Source organism: Centroberyx affinis, unplaced genomic scaffold (genome assembly GCF_046629955.1).
Source record: "Centroberyx affinis isolate AG114_WGS23_722 - 3 ecotype Tasmania unplaced genomic scaffold, CSIRO-AGI_Caff_v1 ptg004545l_1, whole genome shotgun sequence".
Lineage (NCBI taxonomy): Eukaryota > Metazoa > Chordata > Actinopteri > Beryciformes > Berycidae > Centroberyx > Centroberyx affinis.
The window spans coordinates 82,402-97,400 of record NW_027282178.1 but is presented as its reverse complement, the minus strand read 5'-3'; the positions used below and the strand labels follow the sequence as shown (position 1 = coordinate 97,400).

Below are 14,999 nucleotides of genomic sequence, written 5' to 3'. Positions count from 1 at the left end.
CAAAAGTAAAACTAAAACATGACACTCATGAATGTATTTAAGTGTGACATTGAGATGGTATGATGTCCCAAGTTTATTGACACGTCAGTTCATTCATTGTCCATTATGATTAGCTGCTGCTATTTCCACTAACCCAGAGTGCAAACACAGAAATACTGAAATTAAAATTGCAAATGCAAAACATGAAATGTACTATAAATCTCATTCTGACAAGAGATGTCATTAGAGATGCCTGTCCTGTTTTCTCTCTCTTTGTGTGTGTGTGTGTGTGTGTGTGTGTGTGGAGGGAAACCTGGAGCCCCTAAAATGGTCTTGGGAGTTTACATTCAATAGAAATTTGGCATCATCCTTCTTTGCTATAATTTTTAGCTACTAATATAACTCTTTGAAAGACCTTTTTGGTCAAGTTCATGGCAATAAAACACAGCCTTATCTTAAAACATATGTAAAAAAAAAAAAAAAAAGAACAGAAAAAAAAAAAGATTTTGCTCTGTTTTTTCCAGAACACAAAGTGCACAAATCAATCAATTCTTTTAGACCCAAGTTAAGCGCTTTCTGTGTTTTGTTTTTATATTCAAATGTCATTAACTTCAAAATACGAATGTGGTAGCGTCAACTATCAAGTCCATATTAAGTACATACTAAATACTTACTGGTGCATTATGAAGAAAACATAACACAAATTTAGAGCCTCCTTCATTAAAGCAAGCAGGTATTTTTGAAGCAATCCACCCAAAACATCAGTCCAGTCTTCTCTCACCACACTAAATCAACCCATGTGGGGACAGAACAACGTCATCAAGCCTAGTTTTGAGGGCCAGCCTTCTCCTCTGCCTGCTCTCCCTCTCCTCTCTCAGTGATCTGCGGGGCAAAGGGCCCCACCAGCCAGTTGAGCGGAGTGTTGTTCAGGAGATACTCCATGACACCGTCCAGAGACTGCTTCACCTGGGAACAGGAACATATTACTTTCAACACAACAACCATCATGACGACACAAATACCTTAGCTCAAATCACATGCTTACTGTGGGGTGTCTGAAATATTGAGGTTACATGTGTACCTTACTAAATGCAACACAAGCTAGTGTGCCCTAGATTCATAAATACATATGAATGAGGAGTTTCTACTGGGAATGGATGGGCTATGTGTGTGTGCAGTATTTCCTTTATAATACCTGATTGCCCAAAGACTCTCTAGGGACATCATTTAAGTATCAATGGAAAGGTGATGGAGAGGCTAATATACTTTGTATGTGTTAACTGATTCTAGTTGTGCAACAAAAGTGAAAACAAATTCTAGCTTTGAACTGTATTTAGCTGAGTTGATGCAGCTAAATACAACACTGAGGTAAAGACAGCTTGGTGTGATTAGTACTTGGGTTAGGTGGTGACGGCTCTGCTCCAGGAGGAGAGGTGTGAGTGTGCTGGTGTTGCCCAGGGAGGAGTGCAGGTCTTCAGCTGATCGCCTGGCGCTGGCCAGCTGGTCCTGGACCACACCTGGCAGACCCTGAGCACTGGACACCACACCGGAGCACGCTGACCGCAGCTGGTCGCTGAGGCCACGCACCATGGAGAGGGCCCGCCATTCCAGCTGCTGTGGACAGAAGACAGAAATAAAAAAAATATATATGAATGACTGATGTATCTGAACAGTAGAATGCCTCAGTCTGATTTATTATTAAATTTCAGGGGCCATGTTTTGGTCTTGACCCGTGACGGAGACAAATTCTCAAGCTGTGATTTCTTTTTGTTCATTCAAGCGGTACTCAAAGTGAAAGTCACCTTGGATTCCCTTGACCATTTACAAACAGGTAGACACTGAGACTGCCAAAGTGTTTTTATACATATTATATACTGTGTGTGTGTATATATATATATATATATATATATATATATAAATAAACATGCTGTGCAATAGAGTTGGAATCTCTGAATCAATTCTCCAAGCCTCCAGTCCTGACCTCAGTCTGATCTGTCGCACCATCCAGCTCTGTTTCAGTCCGTCCATCTCCAGCCTGCTTCTCCTTCCACTCCGTCCAGCGCTGCAGCAGCTGCTCCGGGGCTCCTCCTATCTGGTTACTGGCGGTACCCAGAGTGGTGCGGGTGCTCTCCAGCAGGTCCAGAGTACTGGTAATCTGAGCCACAGCAGAATAGGTGGCATCCCTGGCATGCCGCGCCCGCACCAGGGACTGCTCCAGGGCTCGCTCCTGTACCTTGGCAGAGAGTTTACCCAAGCGGACAAAGTAGCTGGGGCTGGAGGACGGGGCAGTCAGCTCACCTGTGGCCGGCTCAGACAGAGCGGCTGAAAGACAGAAGGCACATCACTTCTTTTCAACCATAATTTCAACAGTATTAGTCTTATATATTGACAATCTATTTCCAGAGGAATATGTGTTTTCAAGTAATGGGGTTATCTAGCATTTTAAAGAAGGTTTTAAAGATTTAAGTGTGAACATTGATGAAAATTCACTGTTGTATATGTTATACACTATTATACATAGCTATGCAAACTCTTCTGGAAAAAGGGAATTACTCAGCAGCCTGTCTTGCTCTCTCCTGTTTTTTTTATTTTTTATGTATGTACACCACTACTTTGAAGAAAACCTTTCATCCATTTCAACCACTGTACAAACCCATAATACCCTTGGGGACGTTCTCTACTGTGATTATGGGCACTTTGCTGCTGCCAACGGATAGGATTGCCATTGCATCTTTGTCGGACTCATAATCAGAGAAGAGAATGCCCTCTTGAGTACGGCAGGTTGACGTGGTAACATGACATCACCGGAGCAGGTGTCAAAGCTGTGAGTGCTGGAAATCATAGTAGGTTTATGGGCCAAGTTAACAGATGGAGAGTTCATTGGAATGTCCTGCCTTCCTCAGCTATGAATAGCATCAACCATTCATGCGTTCAATTTCAGTCACTGTAGTGTAATTTAACACTTCGACATCATGATCCCCCCCACCTTGCCACATCACCTTGACTTGCCTTTGTGATGATAAAATACTACATACAGGCAAACCTATGGGGACAGTTGTATCAAAGTTATTTGATCAATATATCAATGAGGTAAGCACACACGCTAGCAGCTATTGATTCTCATAGTAAATGGCAGATGTTGCACTCTTACAATTACAGTCATGTCAGTTACTATTTGGATGCTTGCCCATCATATTGTATAAAATTAAGCTAGGGGGTGTGTAAGGGATATGAGTGTAATTATTGCACTAAATGTCTTAATTTTCCTCCCTTAAGCAAAGCTGTACCAATATGTATGCTTACCTGAAAATGGACGGGATGTCACTGCCATTTAAATACTAATGTGGAACCAAATACTTTGCTACAATCAATATCTAATGGTCTCTATTTTATTTCAGATTAATCTTTTGATCAGAGATGCAAATGTATAAAAAAAGAACTAAATACACAACTGTATAACATGTTTTGCACTTAAAGTTATTTTACATTTCACAGTGAAAAGTCAGATCAAGGAGGTGGAGCAAGAAGGTGGTAATAATCACAAATGGCAATTTAAGGAATGAAGAGAGAGTAATCCCTTTTGTTTGTACAAAATATGTAAGCATCACCATTGTTACCTATCAGCTTTAACGCAACAGTGAGGTAAAATGTTACCCATTTACCATCATCTATGTTAAATCTGGACAAATTGACCACTCAGTGTTCATGATTAATTAATTGCTATTATTGCTGCAACCTTGCTTCAGCTTCATTTAATCAAATTGTTGAGGCGCACCTGTCTATGCCTCAGCGGTGCACATATGGGTTATCATCACCCTTGGCCTTTAGACTGATTATGCTCTCCACATTTAGCTCAGCTACTGACCCAGCTCCTTCTCACTGAGCGGCAGGTTCTGGTCCACCCAGTCCTCAGACCTGCTGAGGGCCAGGCCCACCCCACTGCTGACCATCTGGCCCATCCGGGTCCCCAGGACGGTGTTGATGCCTCCGCTGACGGCTGCCCGGGTCAGCTCCACCCCACCCATCACAGCTCCCATCACAGCCCCAGTCATGGCATCTTTGGCCCCCGTCACCGACTGGTACACCATGCCCACTGTGTCCGACACCAGCTGGGGAAGAAAGAGGAGATGATGTGCCATGCTTGAAAAGCAATAGGCGGTATTATTTTCATCTACTATAAAAGTATTTTTTATGTAGCTGTTTCCATGACAACCACGGAGACACGTCAATTGAGGTGCTTTTGACTACCGGGAACAAGTGATTGATATAGGTTATCACACATAACAAGGGCTGTTACTCTGTAATAAGACTGACGACATCACTGACGACAAACACTATATAGGTTTTGAGACGTCTGACCTTGTCTGCTGGCTGGTGAAGGATAGGCAGCTTCTCTTCCATCTTGTCCAGGCCCATCATGGCATAGTCATTTACTGCAGCAACTGAAAGTAAGTGCACAATAGTAATGTTCTTGGAATTTGAGAGGAATCAGGTTAAACCAGATTCTAGACTGGGTAAAATCGTTGTGACTGTTTTGATAGTAACAAGAATCCTCTGCTAACTGTTTTAGTGGAAACTGAGACTTCCATACAAACCAAAAACAGTGGTTGTTTTATGCTTACTGTACATTTTCATACAGAGTCAATAAAAACATCTTCAAAGATTTAAATGCCTGAGGACAGCTATAGCAAAAGATGGGTAAATTCTGTTCTTAGTAGTTCTCAATAAGAAATCTGACTTTTTATTTTTATTTATGTTGTACGATTATCAATTTCACATCTGTGATGTGCAACGAGTTTGCAATATCCTTTCACAGTATATTGTCTCAATGTTGTAAATGTAGACACCTTCATTACACATACATTACACCAGATTTTGGGCAGTGAGTGGAACCTACGCTGTGGCTCCAGCATATCCAAGAGGGGCTTGGAGCCTGTGGTGGCAGCTGCTCCCAGGGTCCGGACCCCGCTCTCTGCAACATCCATCACCCCCTTCAGCAAGGGCACGCTGTCCTTGGTGCTGCTGTAGGCGCTGGAGACCGCTCCACAAGCTGAACTGACCAAGGGCAGGTTGGTTACTCGGGACACAACATTCTGGGAAGAAGCAACCATTACTGTTACTGAAAAGGCATCAAAATTCTGAAATACAATCAGGTCTACATAAATATTCTTCTCAGTATTGATTTTGAGTATTCTCTTAGGGATTATGATTAATTCCCCACAGTAACTCATGAAACTAGAACTGAGCGTCAAATTAGTTTATAATGCGCTCCTGTTTTGTAACATCATTTTGGGTCACAGTGCTCCTCACCTGCTGGTCTCCATCGGCTGGCTGAGCTGCTGCAGCTCCAGTCTCATTAGTCTTCTCACTGTCTGCCATTGTGACTGCTGGACTCAATCTCTGACATGGAATACAGAGTGTCAGAAACAGAGATTCACCTTGCATGGCATGGTTATCATGATGAAACAGATCTTTCTGTCATCCTTTGTTTACATGGCTAGAATACTTTATCTTGTGAAGTGTCTTGTGAAGTTGGAAACAGAATCACTGTCCTGTCAGATGGTTTTATATAGATAGAAACTCAACCATGTATATTTCATTTGTCAACAGTATGATGCAATAAGGATGAAACTGCACCCTAGACTAAAATTCTCGCAAGTCTCTAGACCATGTCAAAATTGGAAGTCTAAGTCTGAAAATGAAATATGATAGGAATATTGTTTTTCTTGCTTATATCCAGCAGCTAAAACTTTTTGCAACAGGACTATGATTTGACTACTGTGTAGCTCCCTGAAAGTCTAAATAGCTTCAGAGTCTGGGCGAAATGCAGAATTTGTTCATGAAAATAGGGACAAATAAGGCCACTGCTGCTGTGTAAATGTATATCAAGGTGTAGGATAAGCATGTGCAAGCATTTATAACGATTATTAAAGATGATTTCACAATTGACCACTCGACTGGACACTAACAAACATTTTATGAAGATCTGATGTTTCCAAGGGGAATTTCTTACCAAATCATAATTATATCACAATTTAACTAAGAAAAGCTATAGAATGTGAGGGTATTCAAATGTTTAATAAATAACTGTCAAAGTTGATTTCAAAGTCAGTCCCGGTGGCAACACCCTGGGAAGACACACATGATTTGTTTCTGCTGTCAAAGATAATTTGAGCTTCAGCATCGATTGAGGTGATCACCCAAGTAAGATGTCAGAAGTTCCATCCAAGAAAGTAAAATAAAAATGAGCCCTGCCCCACTCCATTAATGTAATATTGCACTTGTCTGAATAATTCCACTTTTTTGTACGTGTGCAGTACCCTCCACCAACACTGGCTCCTTAGGGGGTTGCTGCTTGCTTTCATTTTGAAAACCTAATATGAATATAATATAAAAGGAATAAAAGAATGATAAATTATGAGGATAAATTATGGGGATGTAGAAGTTGGCCTATTTGAAATTAAAGATAAGAGTCAGAAAAAAAGCCATGAACGCTGGTGGGAACGACGGACCCCCCGGGCAGCTAATGCCAGAGATTGATTGTTCACAAGCTCATATAAAAGCATGTATGCAAAATGTGATATCATCTGCCAAAGTGAAATATTGCTTTAAATGAAAACTAGGCCTAACGAATTACCAATGTGAAAAATTGCTTTAAATGAAAACTAGGCCTATTGCATTAATGCAGTGAAGTATGACTTTAAATGAAAACTAGGCCTAATACTTAATTGGATCATAGAATAGGCTAAAATATAACACAAATTAATTCAATCAATGGTCCAATTTCTTTTTCTGTTTCTATTCTTATTGAAATAATGAAGAGAAATTGTATGCCGTTTTCAGATCAGCTCCAGGCTCAACTTCATACATCAAAACAAGAAGGGTCTGGGGCTGCAGCTCGCCAGCCTTTCCAGGGAGTTTTCTGCTCGAGAGCCTGGCAGAGCGGGGAGCACTGCGCCCCAGAACAGGATCATCCTTGTGGGGACAGAGAGCCTACAGCAGGAACTTTCCCCTTGTCCTTCTGGTGCTCACAACATGTGGAGGCATCTCTCTGCATTCTGCCAGATGGCAGAGAGAGAGAGAGAGAGACAGGGATCACAGCTCTACCGAACCCCACCTGTCTGCACTGGAGCATGTGTGACCAGATGCACAAGGCCGAGGAGTCCAATAAAGACATGACCCATGTCATTATTAGGGATGGGACAATATGCTTATCTCATGATACGATTCGATACGCAATATGGGATTCACAATTCAATACAACCACAATACAATGTAGTAAATAAAAGTTCAATGAAAACAAAGTGTGACTGTGCAGAATTAAGCTTATTTCTGAGCCACAAATCTTTCTAGCAATGGCACTGGCTTGCTAGAATGTAAACAACAATTTCAAAATGTCTTTACAAAGTGTAAATAAAACAATTTGGATAGAGAGCTTGTGAAATTGTGATGGGCAGGCCGTCTCATTTGTGATTACTTCAGCAGAAAAGCATGCAACTAATGTCACGATTCACGATTCAGCCTTCAGCAATGCTCAGGCAGATAAACTACAAATCCTCCTAACAGGAGCAATTGTTGAGGATATTGTAATTATAGTGCTGGGGAATGGGCCTCATCCCCTGTTGATGCTGTTCTTGTTCATCTATGACCTTTATACAGATCTATTGTTTATTCATTTCATCCTTTTAGACAGTGTGAGGAAATAAAATACTTCAGATGTTTTGATGACCTCTGCTGTTTGAGGCCGTCTCTCAGACCATCTGCATGATTGCGAATTGTAATTTGTTGCAACAGTTTTCTTATGCAACATGTTGTTTGTCTTTTTTGTCTGAGAGGCAGTTGATAAGATCTTCACTTGCACTGTCACAACTCCCAGAGCAAAGTCTGAGATTATGTTCCCTGACAACACATTCGAGATAAAACCAAGATAATTTTCCTGGACATTTTCCAAAGACAGTTATGGGGAAGGCTGAAACTAAGCTGTCTGACAGTGTGGAGAGGATTCACTCAACTGACAAGTGATTGCACTATAACACCCCAAAACCGCTGTCTGGGCTCCTCTTCCTACTTTGTTCTCGGAGTATTTTTCACCTCCTCACACCGGCTTTTTTCTCTTTACACTGAGTACACTCTGGTGAGAGAAAAAGCTTCACTCCCCTCTGAGCTGGGGCAACATGTGACCTTTGGTAGAGATGGACAAATCAGTATATCTCCAGGAAAACTATTGAGATACTTGCCTTCACAGTGTCAGCGCGGAAGCAAAGGAGTGGTCACTAGTCTGTGGGTTATCGAGACCTACTGCTAACGTTGATCTGAAAGAAAGAAAGAAAGAAAGAAAGAAGTGATCATTATGTAATGTTAATGTGGAAAAAAGCCCCTAAAGAACAAAGTAAAACCATGGAATCCACTCTCTTTGGATGAATCTGCCGAGGGAAGACCTCTTGGTTCTTCCTCATGGAGATTTCATTTGTATCTGAAATAGATCCAAATCACTGAAATCCTTCTGCATGGGCCAAAAACCATTCAATCAGAAGCTCTCCCATCATCACCTCACCACAGTGACACACCACACAAACAAGCGTCCAAAACAAAATAGTCAGTGTTCCCATTAGTCTGAATGATGTCCAATCTCTGATGAGTCAGAGCAACATGGAGCAAAACCATGATTTAACTGAAGCAGCTGACTAACAAAGCAAACTGTGACAATTCTATTGAGAATATATATATATATTTTTTTTAATCACTTTTCATCCGACTACTGTATCTACCGCTCTTCAACACAGAAACAGCCTCATCTCAAGAGGGCGTATTTCCCCTGTTTCCCCCTCTTTCATCCACTTTTTTTTCCCTTGACAGACCGGTTGATGAACTTTACCCCAGAAGAGGAACTATCTACTTTAGCAAACAAACCGCTCCAGCTTCAACCTGCCCTTTTTTTCATCGGTTGTTCCTAATTTATCGCGACATGGTGTGAAAGGTAACACTTGCCGATAACAAGCTTAGTGAGAAAATTAGTTGTTTCCTAAGCCTCCAAGGAAGTCGCCTACAGGTAACGTTAGCGAGGCTGTCATGTTGGATAGCCGCACCACACTTTGCAGGTTGAGTTTAAGCGTAAAAACAAAACAGACCTGTCAAATGAGCCGCTGACCTCGCTGGCAGCCTGTTGTTCTTCTGTCCTCTCGTGACCTGCAGTGAAATACTGGTCTAAAAGCCAGTCCAGCCCTGCAACAAGGCCCTCTGTCTTTCTGCCGGACTATTGAGCAACACAATATGAGCAGAAAGGCGGAGTGCTGGATTGTTGCATAAAGTTTGAACCAATTAAATCACAGGGCACGGAAGCGAAAGTACATGTGTAGTAAGTTGTAAACTCTGACATGATACAGTGCACCAGCAGCTGAAGACGTAAAATGTATCAACGTAGACAGAGGAAATAATGAAACACTTAATGCTGAAGTGTCACACCAGCGGATCCACTGTGAATAGCCCCTAACACTGGATATTTCTCTTTCCATAGCCAGCTGACTGAGCTAAAAGCCAGGCAGTCATGTTAAGTGCAATTGATAAAATGAACCCTGAGAGGGCAGTCTTTACCCATAAAGTCAATTTAGACTGTTTCTGCAGCCTCGCCCACACAGAGCCACTATCTCCCTCTCACTCAGATGGTCGAGCGAAATCTCAAGATCTTTTTTTTTTTTTTTTGCTGCAGATGCATTACAACTTTAGAGCAGTATGTCTATTTTGGATTAAATATTAAAAATTTAAATATTTAAAGATCTGGAGGAAAAATGGGGGCATGGATAGAAAAGCAGCATGGGCTACGACAATGGTTACATTCATTAAATGCAGTCTCAGATCCGGTTTTCACAGAACTTTTCTTCTTGAGGTGAAATTCACAAAACACTGGGTACTTTATCACTGTGTAAGGTAATGCAGTGTCTTTCTTTCGCTGGTTGCTGTGTATCTTCGGCACAGCCTCAACGTTAGAGCTCTATTAACTCCCCCATTTCATTAGGAGAAGATTTTCATTATATAAGTCATTACAGTTTTCATTATGTGCCTCTTTGTATTTTCCCAACCACCAGGCTCCAGAGAAAGGAAACAGATTACTCCTAATATCGCTATCAGAAATACACTGAATAGGACCTGCTGTAGTTCAGTTTTTGTCAGGTTTGAAATTTATGCTGCACTGGTAACAGTTTTGGTCATTACACCAGGCAGGGGCCGTGACAGTAAACAGCTCAGAGTGAGAGGAAATATTGTTGCATGAGATGGGAAACATGGGTGTGTTTTCTGGAGCCAAGTGCTGTGACTCCTACTGTTATTGTTTGATATGTTTATGAATGGCATAGCGATTTAAAGCTCTGCGAAATGTTCCTCACTAACTAAAACACACATTCTTTCTCTCTCTCTCTCTCTCTCTCTCTCACACACACACACACACACACACACACACACACACACACACACATACACACACGCACACCGCAGTCCCCCCATTTCCCAAGACTAGAGAGTTACCAACATGTGCCCCGAAGGCCCTCATCTGTTCCTGCTTAACTCTTAACTCTGCTCTACTGGATCAGTTGATTGAGGCCAAAATTGTTCTGGATATTGAGTAATTGAAGATTAGTAGATAACAGGAAAATCACTCATCCCTCAGAGAAAATGATCATTCTCGCTCTCCTCAACTCTCTCTCTCTCTCTCTCTCTCTCTCCGGTGCCTGAAGACATACCACTCAAGATAACAACACTAAATTGGCAACTGGACTACAAATCTTGTTTATAAAGATTCAGATTTAAGATGTTTTTTTGCCTTTTCCTAGGTCACTAAGCCATAAAAAGAAAATAAAGACACAAACCACCATAACATATTGCAGTAAACAGCACAATTGTAAACAGTGTCAAGGCAGTGCCCTTGCTTGGACGACATATACTGTACAATGCAATGCAGTAGACAATATGCACACACAAACATACATACACACACACACACAATACAATAGCCTACATTTGGCATTCAGTTGTTCAGTTGTAGAATATATAGAATATTATTGCAGAATTCATTAAAAACCACAAATAAACCATTGAAAACCACAACAAATTGGGCAAAAAATCCTAAAGGGATCACCAGGCTTGAATCCCAGGTGCAACTTAAGTCCGGAGCCTTTCGCGTGGAAGATTAATTGTTTCAGTAAGATATCCATCATCATCAAAGAGCACTTTAGCAAGGATCTGGTCTGAGCTGAGCAGCGAAAGCAGAACTACAATTATTCTGTAATGAAAACCATTTGCTGTGTTTCATGTTTACATGTGAAGCAGATGTCTCAGGTGTGTTGCACCGAGATCACATCACAAACATTTATTTAGCTCCGCGTTTTGCCCTTATCGTTTTTTCCTCCAATTTCAACTGATGCTCTGCAGCGTCTGTAATGTCAGAAGCCTCAATCTGCAGAAATTATCCTCCGTCCGTCCATTCATATCTGACCGACGCAGCTTGATTTCATCTCACTGGCGTATCTGCACTACACCATTGATGGGAATCTTATTTCCAACATCCTGCAACAAATTTCCGGAGGCTTGCAACATGAGGTATCAGTAACATACAACACAGCTACAAATCATCTTGAGGTTGAAACTTGATATGATCTTTTGCCCTTACTATATTCTGCCCAATAGCATATTAATAAGCCATAACCATGGCTGAGCTGATGCAGGAGTTGTATGTGTGCAGGAATTACTCCATCATGTGGAAGTGATAAAGAGTTAGGAGGCTGACCATGAGTCACATGTTGGCAAGCACACTGTTTCTTATCAACATTCTTGCTTATGGGATTTATTGATCAGAATATCATGAGTCAGTAATTGGACTGAGGCCAGTCTAGGACTAATATGGAGAAATGCGGTGTACAAAAATGTGTACTCAAGTATTAGGATTAATTAGTTGATGATATAGTTATGTTATGTTATGTTCATGTTCTCTTGACTCATCTAATACTCTCCATTAAATACATATTCACACTCCCTAATGAATCTGATAGCTTGTGACATTATCATAACAATTCTTTCTCCCTCTCTCTCTCTCTCTTTCCATCTCAGAGTGCTTTGTTTCCTCCATAGCCTTAGGTCTATCTGTCCATATTCAAAGCAAAATAGACAACGGAATGGAAAAACTCTACTAATTAAGTGCATCAGAGGGCATAACAATTCAACATTGCAAGGAAGTATGAGCACGTCCTTATTCTTTCATAAAATGAAAGCCCAAAATGAAAGCTTATAAAAGTCATTAACTTTATGCATTTAACTCTTTGTGGGAGTGCCCGTCTTTAATCTTTTCAGTAAAATTGCCCTGCAAGGACTTTACTTAATTGGCTACAGACATTTTACGACTGTTGTGCCTTCAGCTCGAAACATATTGGAAAAGTGATTTGTGGGGAACCTTGAGTGGACCTTAAAAAAACATAACCTAAAAGAAGATTTGTTAGCCACAGCTACAGTACATGAGGATCTCCAGGTTGCTGCACGCAACATACGAAATGAAAAGAAACAAAGCTATTAAAAATAGAGAGCTTTTTCTTGCTGCTCCGAACAAGCGGCCTCAACCTTGCTTCCAGAGAAAGTGCACAATTTCTTCCTACTGTGCTTTATGACTTTCCATCACTTTCTCAATGCCAGCGCCTGCTCTTCTGTTTCTCGGGGTCTCCCCTGTTTATTCTACTGAGGTTATTTCACCCCAGAGCCTTGACAACGGGTCAGCAGCCACAGCCGAGGTGAAGAGGAAACACGCAAAGAGACGACTGGCCCTGAAATATTTATGGTGCTTTAGTGTTGTGATTGTATGTGTTTTGACAGTGATGGCTTACTGCTGTGACCCTTCCCCAAACAAAAAGCCTGGTGCGTTGCTATCTGTTGTGACTGGGAGAGGTGAGGCAAAGTGCATGCTTTCTCACCATATATTGACCTCCACTCTTTGCTTTTTCTTTTTCTTCTCTGCTTATAACAGATATCTATGTGTTATTATATGCTATATTGATCATCTTTCCCTCTCACTGCCTTCATTTTATTCTTTTCCACCATTTTCTCTAGTATTCTTTTATTTGAATCTCCCTTTAACCGAAGTGCTCTTGCCTTCTCTCCTCTCTCTGTACTCTTCCCACTCCTTATCCCACCATTCCAAATCTCTCTCTCTCCCTCCCTCTCTCTCCTCATTTCCTCTCCCTCATCATCTCTGCACCACATTCATATTGGCAGATTGACGGCTGCCTTGGCAGCACCTCACAGCAATAATACAGTCACCTAGATTGGTCCCACCTAATTTACTACGAGTTGATCAGGTCTGTATATCCTCTGGCTGTAAATCATTTAATATTTCATTATTATTTAAACTTTATACTCAATCAGAACATAAATTTACTTTAGAGTATTAATTACAGTTGCGGTAACACTTTATTTGGATAGAGTCCAGTGTTTATTCTATCAACACTATCAGGTGACAAAAAGTAGATGCTCAAGAAAGTGTTGCTTGCCTATTTGCTGCATCTTAACAGACTATGTAACCCTAAACCCAAACCTGACCTCATTTCTAAACCTGAACTCAACCCTAACCCTAAGATTAACCCTAGCCCAGCCACTGAATATCTGTAGACCGCTTTTCACACAATTATGAGTCTCTCTTGAAACTCCTCAGACTTTTTAGTGACACATATTCACTTGACAGGGAGTTGAGGACTGTCCAAATAAAGTGTGACCACAGTTTCATTTTGAGACTCAATAGTTCACACAGAAAAATAAAGGTGCGAATTGAAACCGAAAATGGTTCTTCAGAGACAGTGATGCTGTAGAAGAACCATTTCTGGTTCCACAGAGAACCTTTCAAGAACCTTTAATATCCCAAAGAATCACATATTAAAAGGTTCTTAAGTCTTAGTTATTGGATGGTGGGTGACCACTTCATATATATTGTGCAATTGCAAATGAGGCTATACAAGGGCAGATAAACAAAAACATAATACAGGTGTCTAAGCAAAGTAGTGCAGAAATGGTTCTTTAAAAAGCCTTGGTTCTTTGTGGAACCAGAAATGGTTCTTCTCTGGCATCACTCCGAAGAACCATTTTCGGCACTTTTTCTGTGTTGATGCATAATCAAATGTCAGTGCAGGGATATGAACTAGCAAAGTCCTTTTGTGACTATCCAAATAATATGCACATTAGTGACAAAAGGAAAGGCATCTGCACAATAGAAGAAGTTTTCTATGTGAATAAATATAAAATTGAATATACACATCTTCCAGGCAGGAACATGGAAATGATTGTTGACGTGTTTGACGTATGAACCTATTGTCCCTCTCATTCAGAACCATCAATATTCAGTAATTGTATAGACCTTGCTGGTTTATTGTTTACATACAACACTGGGAAAATGAACAATCCAAAATGAAGCTAATCTTCTCTGCCTTGATGTTGTATGAGTATTGGAACAGCGCCACTGAGCAGAGACTCACTATCAAGGTCGTTTTTTGGTATTTTCATCAGATACAATTTTTCTCTGTAATTGGTTGGCTGGGCATGGCCAGCTCTTGACAGGATATTTCTCGACAGGGCATTTTAATGATTTTATTGCACACAGTTTTTCAGGTGACCCTACTGCACTGGATGTCTTATTTAATATACCCATTTCAGTGAAATCAACATCCCATCCCAAGTATAATATGGCATGTAATGTCAGGTCAAGATTTAATTGTCTTCCAGCAGGGTTTGCAATAATGAGAGAGTGAACCAAGTAGAATTGACTATCTTGGTCAAATAACTCAATTGTCATAATTAGCCCTGTCCACCTTATTCATATATTTGATCCAATCAGTGAGTTTGATAATACTGAATTCATGGGAATTCATGCTTTGCTTCTCATTAGATTGTGTGAGACTGAACTTCCCAAATCCTATCTGTCATTCAGCTGATGGAAACCTGCAACAGATTGGGATAATAATGCTGATGTTCTCAGTTCAAACGTTCACCTTTTAACT

General features: G+C 40.8%; 1 protein-coding gene across 1 annotated transcript; it reads right to left on the bottom strand.

Annotated features, from left to right (window-relative positions):
* Nucleotides 1–55: 55 nt before the first annotated feature.
* plin3 (perilipin 3) lies at nt 56–9,256 on the bottom strand. The gene is made up of 9 exons (XM_071544365.1): nt 9,108–9,256; nt 8,217–8,291; nt 5,290–5,379; nt 4,877–5,072; nt 4,339–4,421; nt 3,845–4,088; nt 1,961–2,301; nt 1,375–1,593; nt 56–945 (listed from the first exon to the last, which is right to left on the bottom strand). The coding sequence occupies exons 3-9, from the start codon at nt 5,356–5,358 to the stop codon at nt 805–807; spliced, it is 1,293 nt and encodes a 430-aa protein (XP_071400466.1). The 5' UTR covers nt 5,359–5,379; nt 8,217–8,291; nt 9,108–9,256; the 3' UTR covers nt 56–804.
* Nucleotides 9,257–14,999: the final 5,743 nt, after the last annotated feature.

Coding starts and splice junctions, on each gene's coding strand:
- plin3 (XM_071544365.1), bottom strand. CDS start 5,358: ATGGCAGACAGTGAGAAGACTAATGAGACTGGAGCTGCAGCAGCTCAG. Junction 4,089..4,338: donor TTCACCAGCCAGCAGACAAG/GTCAGACGTCTC, acceptor TTTCTTCCCCAG/CTGGTGTCGGACACAGTGGG. Junction 2,302..3,844: donor GCTCAGTGAGAAGGAGCTGG/GTCAGTAGCTGA, acceptor TCTGTCTTTCAG/CCGCTCTGTCTGAGCCGGCC.